The 14272-nt window shown below is 47.0% G+C and overlaps 1 protein-coding gene across 2 annotated transcripts; it reads right to left on the bottom strand.

Moving 5' to 3' along the window:
- Positions 1 to 6156: 6156 nt before the first annotated feature.
- On the bottom strand, positions 6157 to 13842 carry GREM1 (gremlin 1, DAN family BMP antagonist). Of its 2 annotated transcripts, none has more exons than XM_049825943.1 (2): positions 13772 to 13842; positions 6157 to 6804 (listed from the first exon to the last, which is right to left on the bottom strand). In XM_049825943.1, exon 2 carries the CDS (start codon positions 6801 to 6803, stop codon positions 6249 to 6251), a length of 555 nt encoding a protein of 184 aa, XP_049681900.1. In that variant the 5' UTR covers position 6804; positions 13772 to 13842; the 3' UTR covers positions 6157 to 6248. The 2 variants fall into 2 exon arrangements, with proteins under 2 accessions (XP_049681900.1, XP_049681901.1); XM_049825944.1 differs by lacking the exon at positions 13772 to 13842 and having other exon boundaries at positions 6157 to 6566; positions 6777 to 6803.
- Positions 13843 to 14272: the final 430 nt, after the last annotated feature.

Genomic DNA, 14272 nt, shown 5'->3' with positions numbered 1-14272 from the left:
CTGTTCCCATAAGGCATTCTTTAAGAAAGAAAGGCAAACATGCTGATTTCAAATTTTATTTGCAGAACTTTCATTGGGAGTCAGTGTAACTTCTCCATTTGATTCATCCTCAAACTACGTGATTTACATCTGTATCACAGCAAGGAGGAGTTATGGCTTATGGCAACTTAGAAGTTTGGGGGTTTTAATGCGATCCCAAACATTCTTCTTTTATGTCAGTATATAATTTGATCCTCATATCTTGCTCCTTGATCATTCAAAAAAAGGCAGATTATGAATTTTATTTTCAATATTTTTAGAAAATAATAGGAAAGGGAGCAATTGACAGTTAAAATTTCTGTACTCCTCCCCCCCCAGACCCATAAAAGCTAGAGGAGGAATTCAGGCAGCCAGAAGCCACACATTGTCAAAGGGCACCTTAAAGTCATCAGCTACATTCCCAGGCAGGCAGTGCAGACAGGCTTCAGATGTTTTTATGAAGCTGCCTTACAAGGTCGCATCAAAAATCTGCACTGAGATTCGTTATGATACCTGCACGTTGCTGTATATTTCTGGTTTCAGTCTCAGCTGATAAAAAAATAAAGCAAGGTGTCTGACTCCTCTTATTATGGTTAATCTTTTTGATACCTTGAGGCCAAGATCTGATGGTTATTAAAAATATGTACCAGTGATATCTCCAGTGTCTTGACTAAATCCAAAAACACATTAATGTTTTCACTCCCTGAAGTTTTAAATGATGCAGCTCTCTCCCCTTCAAAAGCCTTTGGTTAGTGGAATCATCCAGGTCAGCAGAATGACTCAGACAAAATTTTGGACTGTCTTCTGCCGATATTAACTGCTCTATTTCAGTAACTAATGAAGTGGTTTCTAAGGCAGATTTGAGTTATTTGGAGTGAATAAGATGTATCTTTTTTAAAAAGGAAAGAGTGTGTAAGGAGATCATTAGGTTAAGCAAACCAGCATTCTCATCTCAGTCTTCTACCACTGACTTGGTGCTTCTCCTTTAGAAAACCTTTTGAAACTAACAACTCTAGATTTACTCTTGTACACTGGATAGCACAAAGAAACACCAGTCCCCAAGGGTACAGTTCTCTGGTGCTCCTTTTTTTTTTTTTTTTTTTCCTTACTCAGAAGGTAAATTACAAGGTTAAATTACTCCTCATTTTTGCAAATGCAATGTCCCTCTTCCCAACCAAGCACTGCTGCTGACAGGCAGCTGGAGCAGAGCCATGATGCTGCCTGTTCCACTGACCCATCCAGGACACACCGTACCTACTGTGCGCATGAGTTGCTCAGATGTCTTGCACATGCTCAGCAAATCTGACATGCTCTTGATGCCTCAGTCCTATAATGTGTGTGAGAACCAACTGTGCAGCACATGGATGACAGCGCGCACACAGAAATCCCAAAGAGAAATGTAGACTACCTCACTGGGGAGAGAGAAAAAAATAGTCTTATTTCCATCTGTGTCGCTGAAAGCTGATAAAGGTGTGTGAATTCTCTCTCTGTTATCTTCTTTTGGTCAGTGTAACTATCTATAAAGCACATGGGACTTCAATTCAAAGCTGGTATGTAGGCCAGACATAAATTATAATGTATGTCCGAGCTTGTTAGCATATAAATAGTAGGGCTATGGTACTACAGAGTACTAGGAAGGTAAGTCCAGGAGGTTTTTCCTCTCTGTTTTAAATATTCAAATAAAGATGTATATGCACATCTTTTCAAGGAAACTTGTTCTGTCCAGCTGTGCTCATATCTCAGACCAGAAAAAGCCAATCGCCTTCTAAAAATAATGACTTTAATGTTATTAGCCTTTCAATAAGTTTTAGAAGCAGGAAAAAAAGCTGGAAGAGAAGGAAGACTAAACCAAAAAGCCTTTAAAAGACCCCAACCAACCAGTACAACTAGACTGCTCAGCTCCATTATTGCATGAAAGGAAGAACACACCAGGTATCACCAGCACCCAGCTTTTCAGAGCTGGGAGCAGGACATCTGGCCCTTTTCTCTGGTTATCTGTGTGTGCCATGGGAAAACATTACATGCTGTTCTCTCATATGACCATGTTACCTGACTATGTCATCCATTCCTTTGAACTAAAAGGTGTACATCTGAAAATTGCTAGGCTTATGTCACTGCTCAGAAGTTTATGTGAAATCAGTCAGTTCTCAGTCCAGGTCAGCGAGGTGGCTGTACCTATTAGAGCAGCTTTCTTCACAAGGGCAAGCAATGCCACCGCTACTGCAGACAGCAGCATTGCACCGGGGTCTGCAATGACTGACCGAGTCCCTCACACATCTGACAAGGCAGCAGGTTGGAAAGGTAAAGTTTATACCGCTGCTGCTTATCTCCCACCGGCGGGGTGGAAAGTGCGAAGAAACCTGGTCTCTGTGGTTGCAAGTCCTTCCTCAACCCTGGCCTGGCTCAAGTGCTGCCAGCAGGAACAAATCTTCCTTTCCTCTTTTATAACTATTTTTCATCTTCTCTGTCCCTATATACAGCTTGTAACATGCTGTATTGTAAAAGTGTTCCTTACTCTTTTTTTCTAAAAGCAGGAGTAAACTGCTAGCTAGACGTAAAACTGAGATAAGGTGTAAGGCAGGCATGCCGACTCCAACTTTAACTCTACAACAATTCAAGGCTGATTTATATTTTGAACTGTCACTGTATGGTTTACAAGGGGAAAAGTGCGAGTAAAGATTGAGATTTTCCTTCTATAAATTGTGGAAGGGTGAGGGGGAAGTGACAGATCTCATTTAAAAACCTTATTGAAGTAGCCGTGTTGAATGATGGTGCCATTGCTTGTCTCTGTGTCTCATTGTCATAATGTAAGCCCTTTTATAATTAGAAGAAACCACAGAAGTCAGAGTAAAGTACAACAGATCCAGAAAGAGCTGGAAACTTAAGGAAGAAATAAAAAAAAAACAACCAACAATAGACATGGGCTGGAGAAGATATTTTATTTATTTGTTACTAGTAGTTAAAATGACGTACAAAATGCTGGGAAGAAAAAACTCCAATTCTATTCAGTTACAAAATAATTAAAACTTCATTTTAAACCAAGTTTTGCTTTGTGAGACCGAGCATGAAAATACTGCAGCCTTAGGTTATATAGTCCATTGTTTTTAGAATAAAGCAGACATTTAAATACATATTGTGGTTGATATTAAATATCTTGTATAATTGTAAGTTAGCAGAACTTTCTTACTCTCAGGCAATAACTAGCAATTCATAAAAGTTCTTTGTATAAAATTTACGTATGGGGCGGGGGGGGGGGGGGGGGGAATTGTCTCAAGGGGAGTTCCATCATGATCTATGCACAGGCTGTTTTGAAACATAAAGATTTGTAAAACTTTTATCAATTTTCCTTCAGAATGCTAGCCTAATCTTAAATAAAGAAGCCAGTAATGTCTGATGCTTAATGGCTAAGGGTTTAGGGACACAGCAGTCACTGTAAAAGACAATGGGCGTTTTGCTGTCAATTTCACATGAAGAAAAAAATGCATTCTTAAGGTGTTCCCGTTTCTTGAACAGAAACCCTAGCTAGTACAAAACTTTCAGCAATGACTGAGATTGGCCCTTTCCCCTGCAAACCAACTCAAAAAAGTTATTTAAAGGAAAACAACCCCTGCCTATTATCAGTGAAAGAGGATTTGTACTAATAATAACATTAAATATCCATATCTTTCTGTTTAACTATTCACATTCCACACAGTGGAAATCTACTTCCTGTAATTCCAGATTTTAAAATTGGATTTTAAAATCCATGAAGAATATGTCAAACCTGCTGAGTGAGAGTACACCAGATAAAATGCATTTCAATAATATCAATCAACAAGTTGCAATCTCTTAATCTTACAAACGCAGACCTCACAGCAGTGGATTTTACAGTAAAAATGTATTCATTGCAGAGACGCAGGATATCGCCAATAACTGCGTGATGCGTTGTGTAACAGCTGGGGCATCTAATCTAATGAGGGCACACAGGATGCATCTGCGACACGCCACTCTCTGTATTTTTCCCTTTGGACATGCTAGTCAGAGCAGAATTGTCTTCCTCGGCATTCAGTGGACAGAAATACTGTCAAGCTAATCACCTTATGGCTGAGAGAGGCATCTGGTGTGAGAGAGAACAGTTACACTGATCGTGGGTACTGGAGAGTATTGCTGCTGGTCGGAGAAACTGAGCCCTGGACGATCCAAGCCCCACCACACAGTCAGTGGGGACCTAACTCCCGTTTCACTCATGTCACTGATGCCAGGGTTGCTTCCAGGCCTGGTACTGACTCTGGCATAGGAACATGCCTTTCCTTCCGTACCCCACCGGACAGGACCGGCTGTCGGGGCCCCGCCGGCCCCGGCCCCGGCCCCGGTCCAGGCCCCGGTCCAGGCCCCGGCCCCAGCCCCGGCCCAGGCCCCGGCTCCGGCCCAGGCCCCGGCCCCGGCCCAGGGAAGGTGTGCAGCACCCTGTGAGCTCTTCAGCACCCGGCGGGGAAGCGCCTTTGCAAAGCCAGCACGCAGGACAGCATGAGCAGTCTGCACGCCCTGTGGTCCAAGGTGCAGGCGGCGAGACAACCCCCAGGTTCCTTCCCATCGAGCGCCCGCCAAAGCAAGGGCAACACGCGTGGAAGGGCTGCCTCTCGGGTCCGGTGGCCCACCGCGCTAAACCAACTTCTTTTGCAGGACCTGTGCTCTTGCCAAAAGCTACGGCCCTGATCAAGTTTAAGCTCCTAATCCTGAAGGAAAGAAAAGGCAGGATAACCTCACAGGTGAGATTCATCGAGCTGTTGGAAGTAGTGTGTCCCCTTTTATGGTTTTTTTCCCCCAAAAGAGAGGGGCAGTTAGCCCTTAATTTTCAGGAAATTCTCTTTACTTAGTCCAAATCCAGCATAAATGCAAGTCTGTGGTAAAAGATATAAAAAGAGGATTATTGCTGGCAAAGTTCTGCATCTCTTTTTCAACAAACTGCATGCCTGTGGCAAAGCTAAAATAACAATAACAATGCAATGTTTACTAGTCATGAATGTCGTGTCTTTTGTCTCTTGTGTGGTTATTGCATTTGCAGTCACATGATGCTTGTTTTAATTTTTGCTTTGCTCTTTATGTACTAAATTACTGCCATTCTGTACTTGATCTTGGTTAGCAAGATTTTTGTGCTGTGGTTATGTATGGTTTTTATGTATGTGTGTGAAAAAGAGAAGGAGAGAGTTCGGATACACACAATGCAGTATGCATACTCATTGTATGTACGTATAGATACCAATGACTAAAAGATACTGCACATACATATATATGTAGATATGAAGAATAACTGATATCAGAAATGCAAGACATCAAATGGATCTAGTGGCACAAGAATAGGCTTTGACTGATTTAGAGAGCCATTAGAATTCAGAAGTATATTTATAGCCTTGTATATAGTTTCTCTTTAATTTATGTAATATATGACTAGGTATATAAATTAAAGCAAAACGTAAACAGAAGACAATATCTCTTCCTCTGTGTCTTCCTATTTATGTCTTTCCTTTTTCTACTCCATTTGTACTCTCCCCATCTACTTACTTTGGCCTTTTGCTTTCTAACTTGCTGTAGCTCTGTTTTCCATCCACCTATAGTGACTTTTCAGCACTCCCACGTCCCCCCATTGTTGTCCAGACATGGCTTGTGAATTACAGTTATTTTTTTGAAGAAGCATGTTACAAACTCTTGATACAGCTGCTATTTTCAGTGATGGTTTTGCTATGCTTTAAACTGCTTTTTGCCTACAACGTATTTAAGAATAGAGCCATGCTTTCAAATATATTGTCCTTTCACTTTGATGTTTCTCTTAATACAGTAAAAGCAAACAGCACAGCAGGTGAACATTAGCAAAAGCCACAGCTCCACTTTCCCAGCAAGCGGCAAAAATGTGAATATACACTAGGAAGCCTAATTCATGACTGAGGGTAAACAAATTTTTTTAATATTTCATACCCCTGTTAAATTTTTTTGCCAGAGTGAACATTCATATATTGCTTGTACACATCCGTTTTCCCCCTTACACACAAACACACACACACATGCGTGCCCTTCCTTTACATCAATTTTTTTTCTTTGTTTTTGGGGTTGGGGGTTTTTTCGCTTGTTTTAGGTAATTCACTAGGTTCCTTTCAGTTTTGTCCAGCCCCACGGTATACTAGTTCATGCCACTCACTCTCAGGCTGGCAATGATTGCATACAGTCCAGAGTGCAATCGCTACGTTTGTCTCAGTTTAGTCCAAGTCAATAGATATACACCGGCATTCCTTAACTCGGGTGATTCTTTTCTTCTTTCTCGGGGGCTGAAGCTCAGGGCAATTGAGTGTAACAGTCATGGTGGTGAATTTCTTGGGCTTGCAGAAGGAACAAGACTGGAAGGAGCCTTCTTCTTTACGGACATGCCTGGGGATGTAGAAGGAATTGCACTGGCCGTAGCAGAACCTGTTGATAATGGTACGACTGTTGCAGCCTTCTTCATGGATAGTTTGTTTGAGGGGTTGAGTTTTACACCAATCCCGCTTTAGGTATTTGCGCTCAGTGATGTGCAGTGCCTCCTGACTAGACTCCAGCACCTCTTCAGCAGGCATTGAGGTGCCTTTTCCTCGTTCTCGATGCCTAGAGCCTGACTGCTGCTGTGTCTGCATTTGCTCTGAATCATTGGGCTGATCTTTGTCAGGAGGAGGGATAGCACCTTGAGATCCACGATTCCTCTTTCTCCCTTCTGCTGTTGGTAGCAGAAGTCCCATTAGAAGAAACACAGCACCGACAGCATACAGTGTGCGGACCATCCTATATGGAGGAAGTTGAGGGAATAAAGCACAGTTGTGGATTTCAGATATCAACAGAAGCCAAGTATGCAGTAAATTTTCAGTTCCATAAAGGAAATGTGTGTGTGTGTGCATGCAAAAGATAAGCATTTAGCCTTTACCAGCTGGAAAGCTGTTTCCAGATTACCAAGTGATAAAAGCTTTCATATATGGTGATTGGAAGTCAAAGGATAAAAAAAGTCCAAACAAAAGTTCATTTTGTGTAGCATGCATCTTTTTCCAGCTCTTTTCTCCATGTATATTACCCTAGTTAAGAGTTCTCATTCCCTTCTGACATAGCTCACTGAAGGTTGCTCCTTACTTACACTGGTGGAAGAATTTTATCCTACACAAGGATTTATATGACATAGCTATCTATGGTACCAGAGGACTAAACACTTTCACTCAGGAGATCTAGTCTAGCTATGTGTCCCTTAGTCAGACTCAGAAGCTTTGTACAGCTTCTTGCATAATATACATCCAGAATATAACGTGCATGCTGTATCCACCTGTTGCCTGATTTACAGTGTGCCAAGCTCTGTCACACTGCACCTCTGAAGTGGTCCACTGTGGCCGAGTGTGATGATGCTTAAGGCAAGAGATGTGCAACAAGACAGGCAACTAACATAAAAGAATATTTAGGTATAGGTTAAAAGAGATGCATCTGTAATTTCAAATTACACCTTCTCGCACATTACTCTGAACCCTTGACAGAAGTTATACAGATGCAGTCACAGTGTTAAGAATTTTTCAGATCTCTGAATTTTAATCATTATATACAGCATGATATTGAAAAGACATATGAGGACAGCAGTGTTTTGTACACAACATGAAGCATCATGTAGTTTGTGCATACACAAAAAAAACATTTCAAGAAGTGCAGTAAGTGGAGACTATCAGGTTCTTCAAAACGGCAGCCCTGCTCCAAACCTAATAAACAGCTTAGGAGCAGCCTTTCTCGCCTCCCTTATTCCATCATTTCTGCTGCTTCCCAAAACTCTGAGTTCTTTTGGCTGCTCAGTCAGCTCAAGACACCAACCAGCCGGGAAGAAACTCATCGGCTGTCACACTTTTCCCCCTTCCAGAAGTACCGTGGTCTCCATGTTGTTCTGGAAAGCCAGGGATGTGGCAGCAAGACAGACAGATCGGGGAATGAGGCTCTCAGGCAACCCTCCCTGTGGGAGCTTGGAAGAAGCCAACAGAAATGAGCAACTGCTTGCAAAAAAAACGTAAAATGGGAGAACCGCGAAGAGGCACATGCACTGAAAAGGGGAAGAATTGTGAAAAAAAATCCTGAGGAAGTTGGTGTCTTCTACCTGCTTGGAGTGCTGTGGTTGTATCCCTTATTTGACTCGGTTTATCAGTAAGGGACAAACTAGCATTTGAACTGAAACTAAGGGCACCGTCCTGGACAGCTTTATCCGCTTTGCCTGAGACCACACAACTAGGCAGGAAAGCAGCCAAATGCCAATACTGTAAAGGCCACCTAGAGACTCAGCAGAGTACCATCTGCTATAAAAGATAACTGTTATTTCTCAGTTACTAGGTCTTCCCAGCCACACGGAGAAAATAAATGTTATATTATGCCGTTCAAAAAGTGCTTCTCACTGAATGGACTGGGAAAGGAACTGCCGGAGTGGAAAAGTATCACAGGGGGAGTCCCTTGTATTCAGGCATTTGCTTGTGGATCTAATTTTTTAAGTCTTTGTCTACAGATTGTTAAAACACCTAGAGTTTATAATACATATGATAAATATATGCATTAGTTTTATTCATTTAGGTTTATGTACCAGTATGTCCTATGTTTGGCAGAAGCTTCAGGCTTCAAGCGAAGGATGTAAGAATGACATTATTGACGACTCCAACAGACAACTTGGAAGGGCTGCTTTTAATATCTAAATGAAATATGGTACAGAACATGCAATTTCAATAACCTTAAGGCTCTGACATAGAATAAAAAAAACAGTTGGGATTTCTAATTGAAGACTAATGCAGCATAATTTCAAGTGTCAGCTCGGACTTCACATTTGCTGGTTTTTCCCCATTTCTATTACAACCTGAATGTTATTTAAACGTGTTTCTTTTTAAGTTTAATTTTGTCTTTAAAATAATTTTTTAAAAAAGAGTTACAAACCACTGCTTATTTCCTCAGGAGACCAGAATGACTTCTTCCAAAACTATTCCTATTTCTCCGGCAACTGTATACCCATGCTGTATTTAGACAGTATTTTAATATGCACTTTATTTACTCAAGATGGTGCCAGAGCCTTAAAAGAAAAAAAAAAAAAAAGGTCATTGCATGCAGTTGAAAATAAATTGGTAGTTTATAAGCAGTGCCAGGAAACTTCAGGTGTTTGTTTAGTGTCCTATAACTGAGTTGAAGTTCCACCAACACGAACATGCATATTCCTGGACTACTTTTATTTCTACAACTGATGACCTACACATTGCGTCACTTTTTTTTTTTTTTAATAAATGTGCAATTGTTGGCACAGTAAGGTCTAGTCATGTGAAAATGAGGTGTACTTTGGGATGGGAATTTGGGAGAAATTTGGTGATAACGTTTACTATTGTAAGATCTGTATCCCCGATTCACGCATCTTTATTAAGCATGTGCTTAACCCTAAGGAAATGCAAGCATGTGTTTCAATATAATCCTAAACTGGGGGAGGAAAGGTAATTTTTCACTGAGTTGGTTTCCAGCCTTAAAGGCGGAAGCTATATTACATGCTCATAAAAGGAATTGTGATTCAAATGAAAATTAGCAACTCAGCAAAAACTTTTGTTATGGTCACTTCCAAAACACACACCTAAAAGTAAAAGTAATCCAATCATTTAGGGATAAATACAGTTTAAACATAGACCCACAGAACAGGCTATGTGAACCTCATGATCCCCACAGCAGCTCAAGCAGGACTTTCTTTTAATAGTAACTTATTAAACATTTCTTTAAAAAATTAAGATTATTTTTTAAAAAATGCAAAATACAGAGGAAAATGAGGTGCCATGCCTCAGTAAGGAAAGCCACCAACATGCAGTGTGGGCACTCTGCCCCACCTCTGGTCCCAAGGCAACGCATTTGCTTATGAGAGAAGACAACACCTCTGCTTGCTTATGTTAGCAACTCGCGTGGTTCATCCATCTATGAATTAGTGTTTGTGAATGTTTCCTTAACTGGGTTTTTTTTTTATTACTGCAAAAAAATAGAACACAGAAGAGGACAATTAGCTAAATCAGTGTTACCATACCCAAAGGTGTACCAAAAAGAAATCTCTCCTGAAGTAGATGTATTTTTTTCTTGTCACAGCCATCACTCTGCAGAAATAATAACTCTGGGGCTTGGGTAGGAGCTGTGAGGAATCAGGCTGTAAAATCTTACATTCCAAATTTCTGCAAAATTTTCAGTACTTGATACTAGCTGTCACATTGGCATAACCAGAAACCCTTTTGAGAATCCATCTGAGAATCCTTTGAAGGAACAGATGACTATAACCAAAATGGTCAATTCCCACTTACTTCATTCAGATCCAGAGAGATCTGATAGGATTCATATTTATTTTTAAAAAGTAACAAAATACTTCAAAAATCTATTCTTTCCATATTTCACTGCTGAGTTCTACTTTTCATCATCTGTAAGCTCTTAGTCCTGAAGCCAAGAGAAGTTTTATTGCTGACTTCAAACAGGAGCAGAATTGGGCCCTAACATTCATATCACCTCATATGTGGTTGATCTAGAGCCTGGGATCTCATCATCTAAAACAGATTAGGAATTTTGTGGATTAATACTAGCAACCATTCACAGAGAAGTGTAAATGCTTTCAGGTTTATTATTTCATACAATTAAGCCGTAATTTTTTCGTTTATCCATTTTCTGCTATAAATTAAGTATCTCCACATGTCAATTCATAAACAGAATTTCCCTAGGAGTGCCCAGGCCGAGTCAGAAAGTTATTACTGAAATTTTTAGCACAAAGCAACTTGTTTGAAAGAACTGGACGGAATCCTGGTTCTGTTGAAATATACAGGAAAATTCTCACAGACCTCAGCAGGCCCGTAATTTCATCTGTGAACCATATTTACTAGGAAAATATTATGATGAACCATGGACTCATGTGCTTCACAGAAAACATGAAAAATAATCTGACGAAGACCTACAAAACCCAAATGTATTTGGTGGGCTTCAAATACCAGCCAAAGAAAGAGGCAAAACACAACCCTTCGACTACTGAGAAAATTGAAGTGGTTTATGTCCCAAAGGATCAGCATAATTTTATGCCTGGCTTATTATATACGAATTACAGAAATAGTCTTATGTAATGTTTTCATAGCTCACAGATCTGTATTTTTAAATATACAAAAAGGCATGGCAATGGCGGTTCCCAGAGAACCATGATTTTTATATTCCCCCCCCCCCCCCCCCCCCCCCCCCCCGAGATCAAGACAGCAAAGCTAACATCTCTGCCTGGTAGAATTTGGATACATTTACATTTCAGATAATTTCTTCCTGTGAGTCGTGGAGATGGCTTTTGTTGAGACACATAATGAGCGCAGGCAGCAACAGAGAAAAGAAAAAAAGACCTCGGAAGCTTCTTTGAGACTCCCCCCTTTAAGAAAGCGTTGCTCTGCGGGGCATCCTACGGGGCTCCAGGGAAGTCGAACACCAGGGTGGGCATGGCCGGCACCAAACCCGACTCAGACTGGCCTGAAGACGCCCACGCAGCCCGACAGCTCCACGCCGCAGAGCGCAACTCCCTTCCGCCAGATTCGCTCACGGAGCCCTAAAACCACCAGCACGGGTTGGCTCCCGCGCACAGCCACGCGTACGGACGAGGAGCGAGGCTTCAGCTGCGCGTTTCTGGGTGGCATCGCCGAGAGAAAAAAAAAACCACCCAGGTGCTCTGGCGCAGCGTGGGACTGCGTCCTGAGAGGAGCAGAGCGCCGCGGGCACTGCCGCCCGTCGCCGCCTCCAGTCGGTCTCGGCCGCACGCCGCGTGGCTGGTCACTCGCAGGCTTCGTGGGGCGGCGAGGCGCGGGGGCGGGAGAGCAGCCCGGCCCCGGCCCGCGGGTCGCCGCGCTCGGCTCGGAGGCAGCTGTGCGTGGCTGGGGGCTCAGCGGCGCTGCACCCGGACGCCTCCGCGCACCCCACAAAGCGGGCAGCTGCACCCCGCGTCCCTTCAGCCGACGGGGCGCGCCAGACGCCCGTCGGTGTTTCCGAGCCCCTGCCTGCGCGAAAAGAGGTTGCCCCGGCCCCGGCCCCCGGCCCCGACGAGCGACGCGGGGGTTCGCTCGCCGTCCTTTCGCCGAGAGGAGCCACCGGCGGGACACCAGGAGCGAGACCGCAGCTGACGGCCGGGGAAGAAACGTTACGGCTCACAACAGCAGGCCGCGGCCGGGGCCGGGGCCGGGGCCGGGGCCGGGGCCGGGGCCGGGGCCGGGGCCGGGCCGCGCAGCCCGCCGGGCCGCGGGGGACCGCGCACCTTCCCGGCCCGCCGCCGGGGCCCCGCACCGGACAGGCCGGCCCCGCCGCACCGCCCAGCACGCCGAGGTAAGAGCGGGCTGTCGCTGAGCGCAGCCTGGGTGGGTACGCCGCGGGGATCGCCGGCGGCCGTCGGGGGCGGAGAGGCCGCCGGCTTGGCTTGCCTTGCCTTGGCTCGGCTTGACTCGGCTCGGCTCGGCCGGGAGCGGCTCGGCCCGGCTCCCGCGGGCGCCGACGCTCCTCGCGGCGGCTGGCGACACCACCCGGGTCTTTCCCGGGGACGGGGACGGGGACGGGGACGGGACGGGGCGAGGACGACCGCCGTCTAGGCTTAGCCAACGGAGGACGAGCTCCCTGGAAGTGACTCCCGAGCCCCCGAGGGATCGCATTAAGAGGGACGGGGCGAGTAAACATGGGTCCTCCCGCAGGGAAAAGCCCAGCGCCAGGTCGCGCCGCGGGCCCGGGGCCGAGGGGAGCGCGGCCGGTCCGCGCCCGCGGCGAGGGCTCCGGCCAGGCCGAGCCGAGGCGGGGGCCTGTCAGCGCGGGGAAGGGGAGCGGTGCCCGACGGCCGCACGGAGCCGTCGGGGCGGCGAAACGAGTCAGGTGGGAGGGCAGGGCCGGGAGGCGGCGGAGGGGAAGGCGGAGGGCCGCCCAGCGCAGCGGCGGAGCCGCGGTCCGTCCCGCCCGACGGCGCCCGAGGACGCGCGGTGGCGGGACGCGCGGCGCCGCCCGCGGGCGCGCAGCCGGTGCGCAGCCGGTGCAGACCGTCCGCTTCGCGGCGCCCGCCCCCGCCGGCACACAGCGAGCCCCCCGGGCGGTGCGGCCCCCGCCCCGGGGAGGTGCTGGGGGCCCAGGCGCACGGTCCGCCGAGCAGCAGAGGTTTGCGAAGGCGGGCCGGGGCAGAGCCGGGGGCTGAAAGGTCTCGTAGAGGGCAGCTCGGCGGGACGGGACGGGACGGGACGGGACGGGACGGGACGGGACGGGAGGGGCCGGGGCCGGCACCTGGGGATCTGCCCCCGCCCCGCTCCGCGCAGAGGCCGGGCCGGGATTTTGCCGTGTGTCGGGTGGGCGCCGAATCCAATTTGTCGGGAGTGATGCTGTAGGCGGAGATGAGAGGCAGAGCTAACGGGGCTTTTGCAATCCCTGGGCTTGTCAGGGGAGAGAGATGTAACGGCGCCCTAATCCCCAGCGCTGCAGCGGGGGTGTCGGTGTCCCCCTCGCTCCCGCTGACGGGAGGGACGGGTGTCGCCCTCTGCAAAACCGAGGCGCCCCGGAGTTTTGCTAGACACCGGTGAACGACTCCTCCCCTTCCCCCTCCCCGAAGGTAGGAGAGAGACATTCAAATTTTGCCTCCCACAGAGACTGGCCGAACTCCGTAGGTGCCGGACCCGTCTGCGGCCCCGCTGTGAGTGCGCGCAGCGCGGCGCGGCGCGGAGCGGAGCGGCGCGGAGCTGAGCGGCGCGTCCCGGCTCACCTGCGCGGCGGCGGCGGCGGCGGCGGCGGCGGCGGCGGCTCCTCGGCGGGGCCCGGCTCGGCGGCGGCAGCGGCGGCTCCTCGGCGGGGCCCGGGGCTCTGCGGGGCTCTGCCCGGCGGGTCACTCGGCGGAGCGGGTGGCCTGGGAGACCGGAGCTGCCCGGGAGTCCATAGAGAGAGAGTCTCGGATCCTGCCTACAAATTGCAGCAGCGCCGAGCTGTCTCCCATTTAAATGTCTGCCAGCTGAGATCTGCTCTCCAAGCCCCTCCAGATCATTGGACAAGCGCCTCCAAAGCCCGTGTTATCCGCCCCCTTTAACACTTCCATAAACTTCCACCAGGGAAAGCTTTCAGTCATCCAGATAAACACTCGACTACTTGCCTCTCTTAAAAGAATCGGTGCTAAAGGTCACCACCCCAAGGAATTGTTCCTGGAATGCACAGAAAATTCACATTTTCCATCCCCATTAAAGTATGACATTTAAGAAGAGTTAAAGCCGCC

Source organism: Accipiter gentilis, chromosome 22, assembly GCF_929443795.1.
Source record: "Accipiter gentilis chromosome 22, bAccGen1.1, whole genome shotgun sequence".
Classification (NCBI taxonomy): Eukaryota; Metazoa; Chordata; class Aves; order Accipitriformes; family Accipitridae; genus Astur; species Astur gentilis.
The sequence above is the reverse complement of the archived record's forward strand: the minus strand, read 5'-3'. Positions and strand labels throughout refer to the sequence as shown.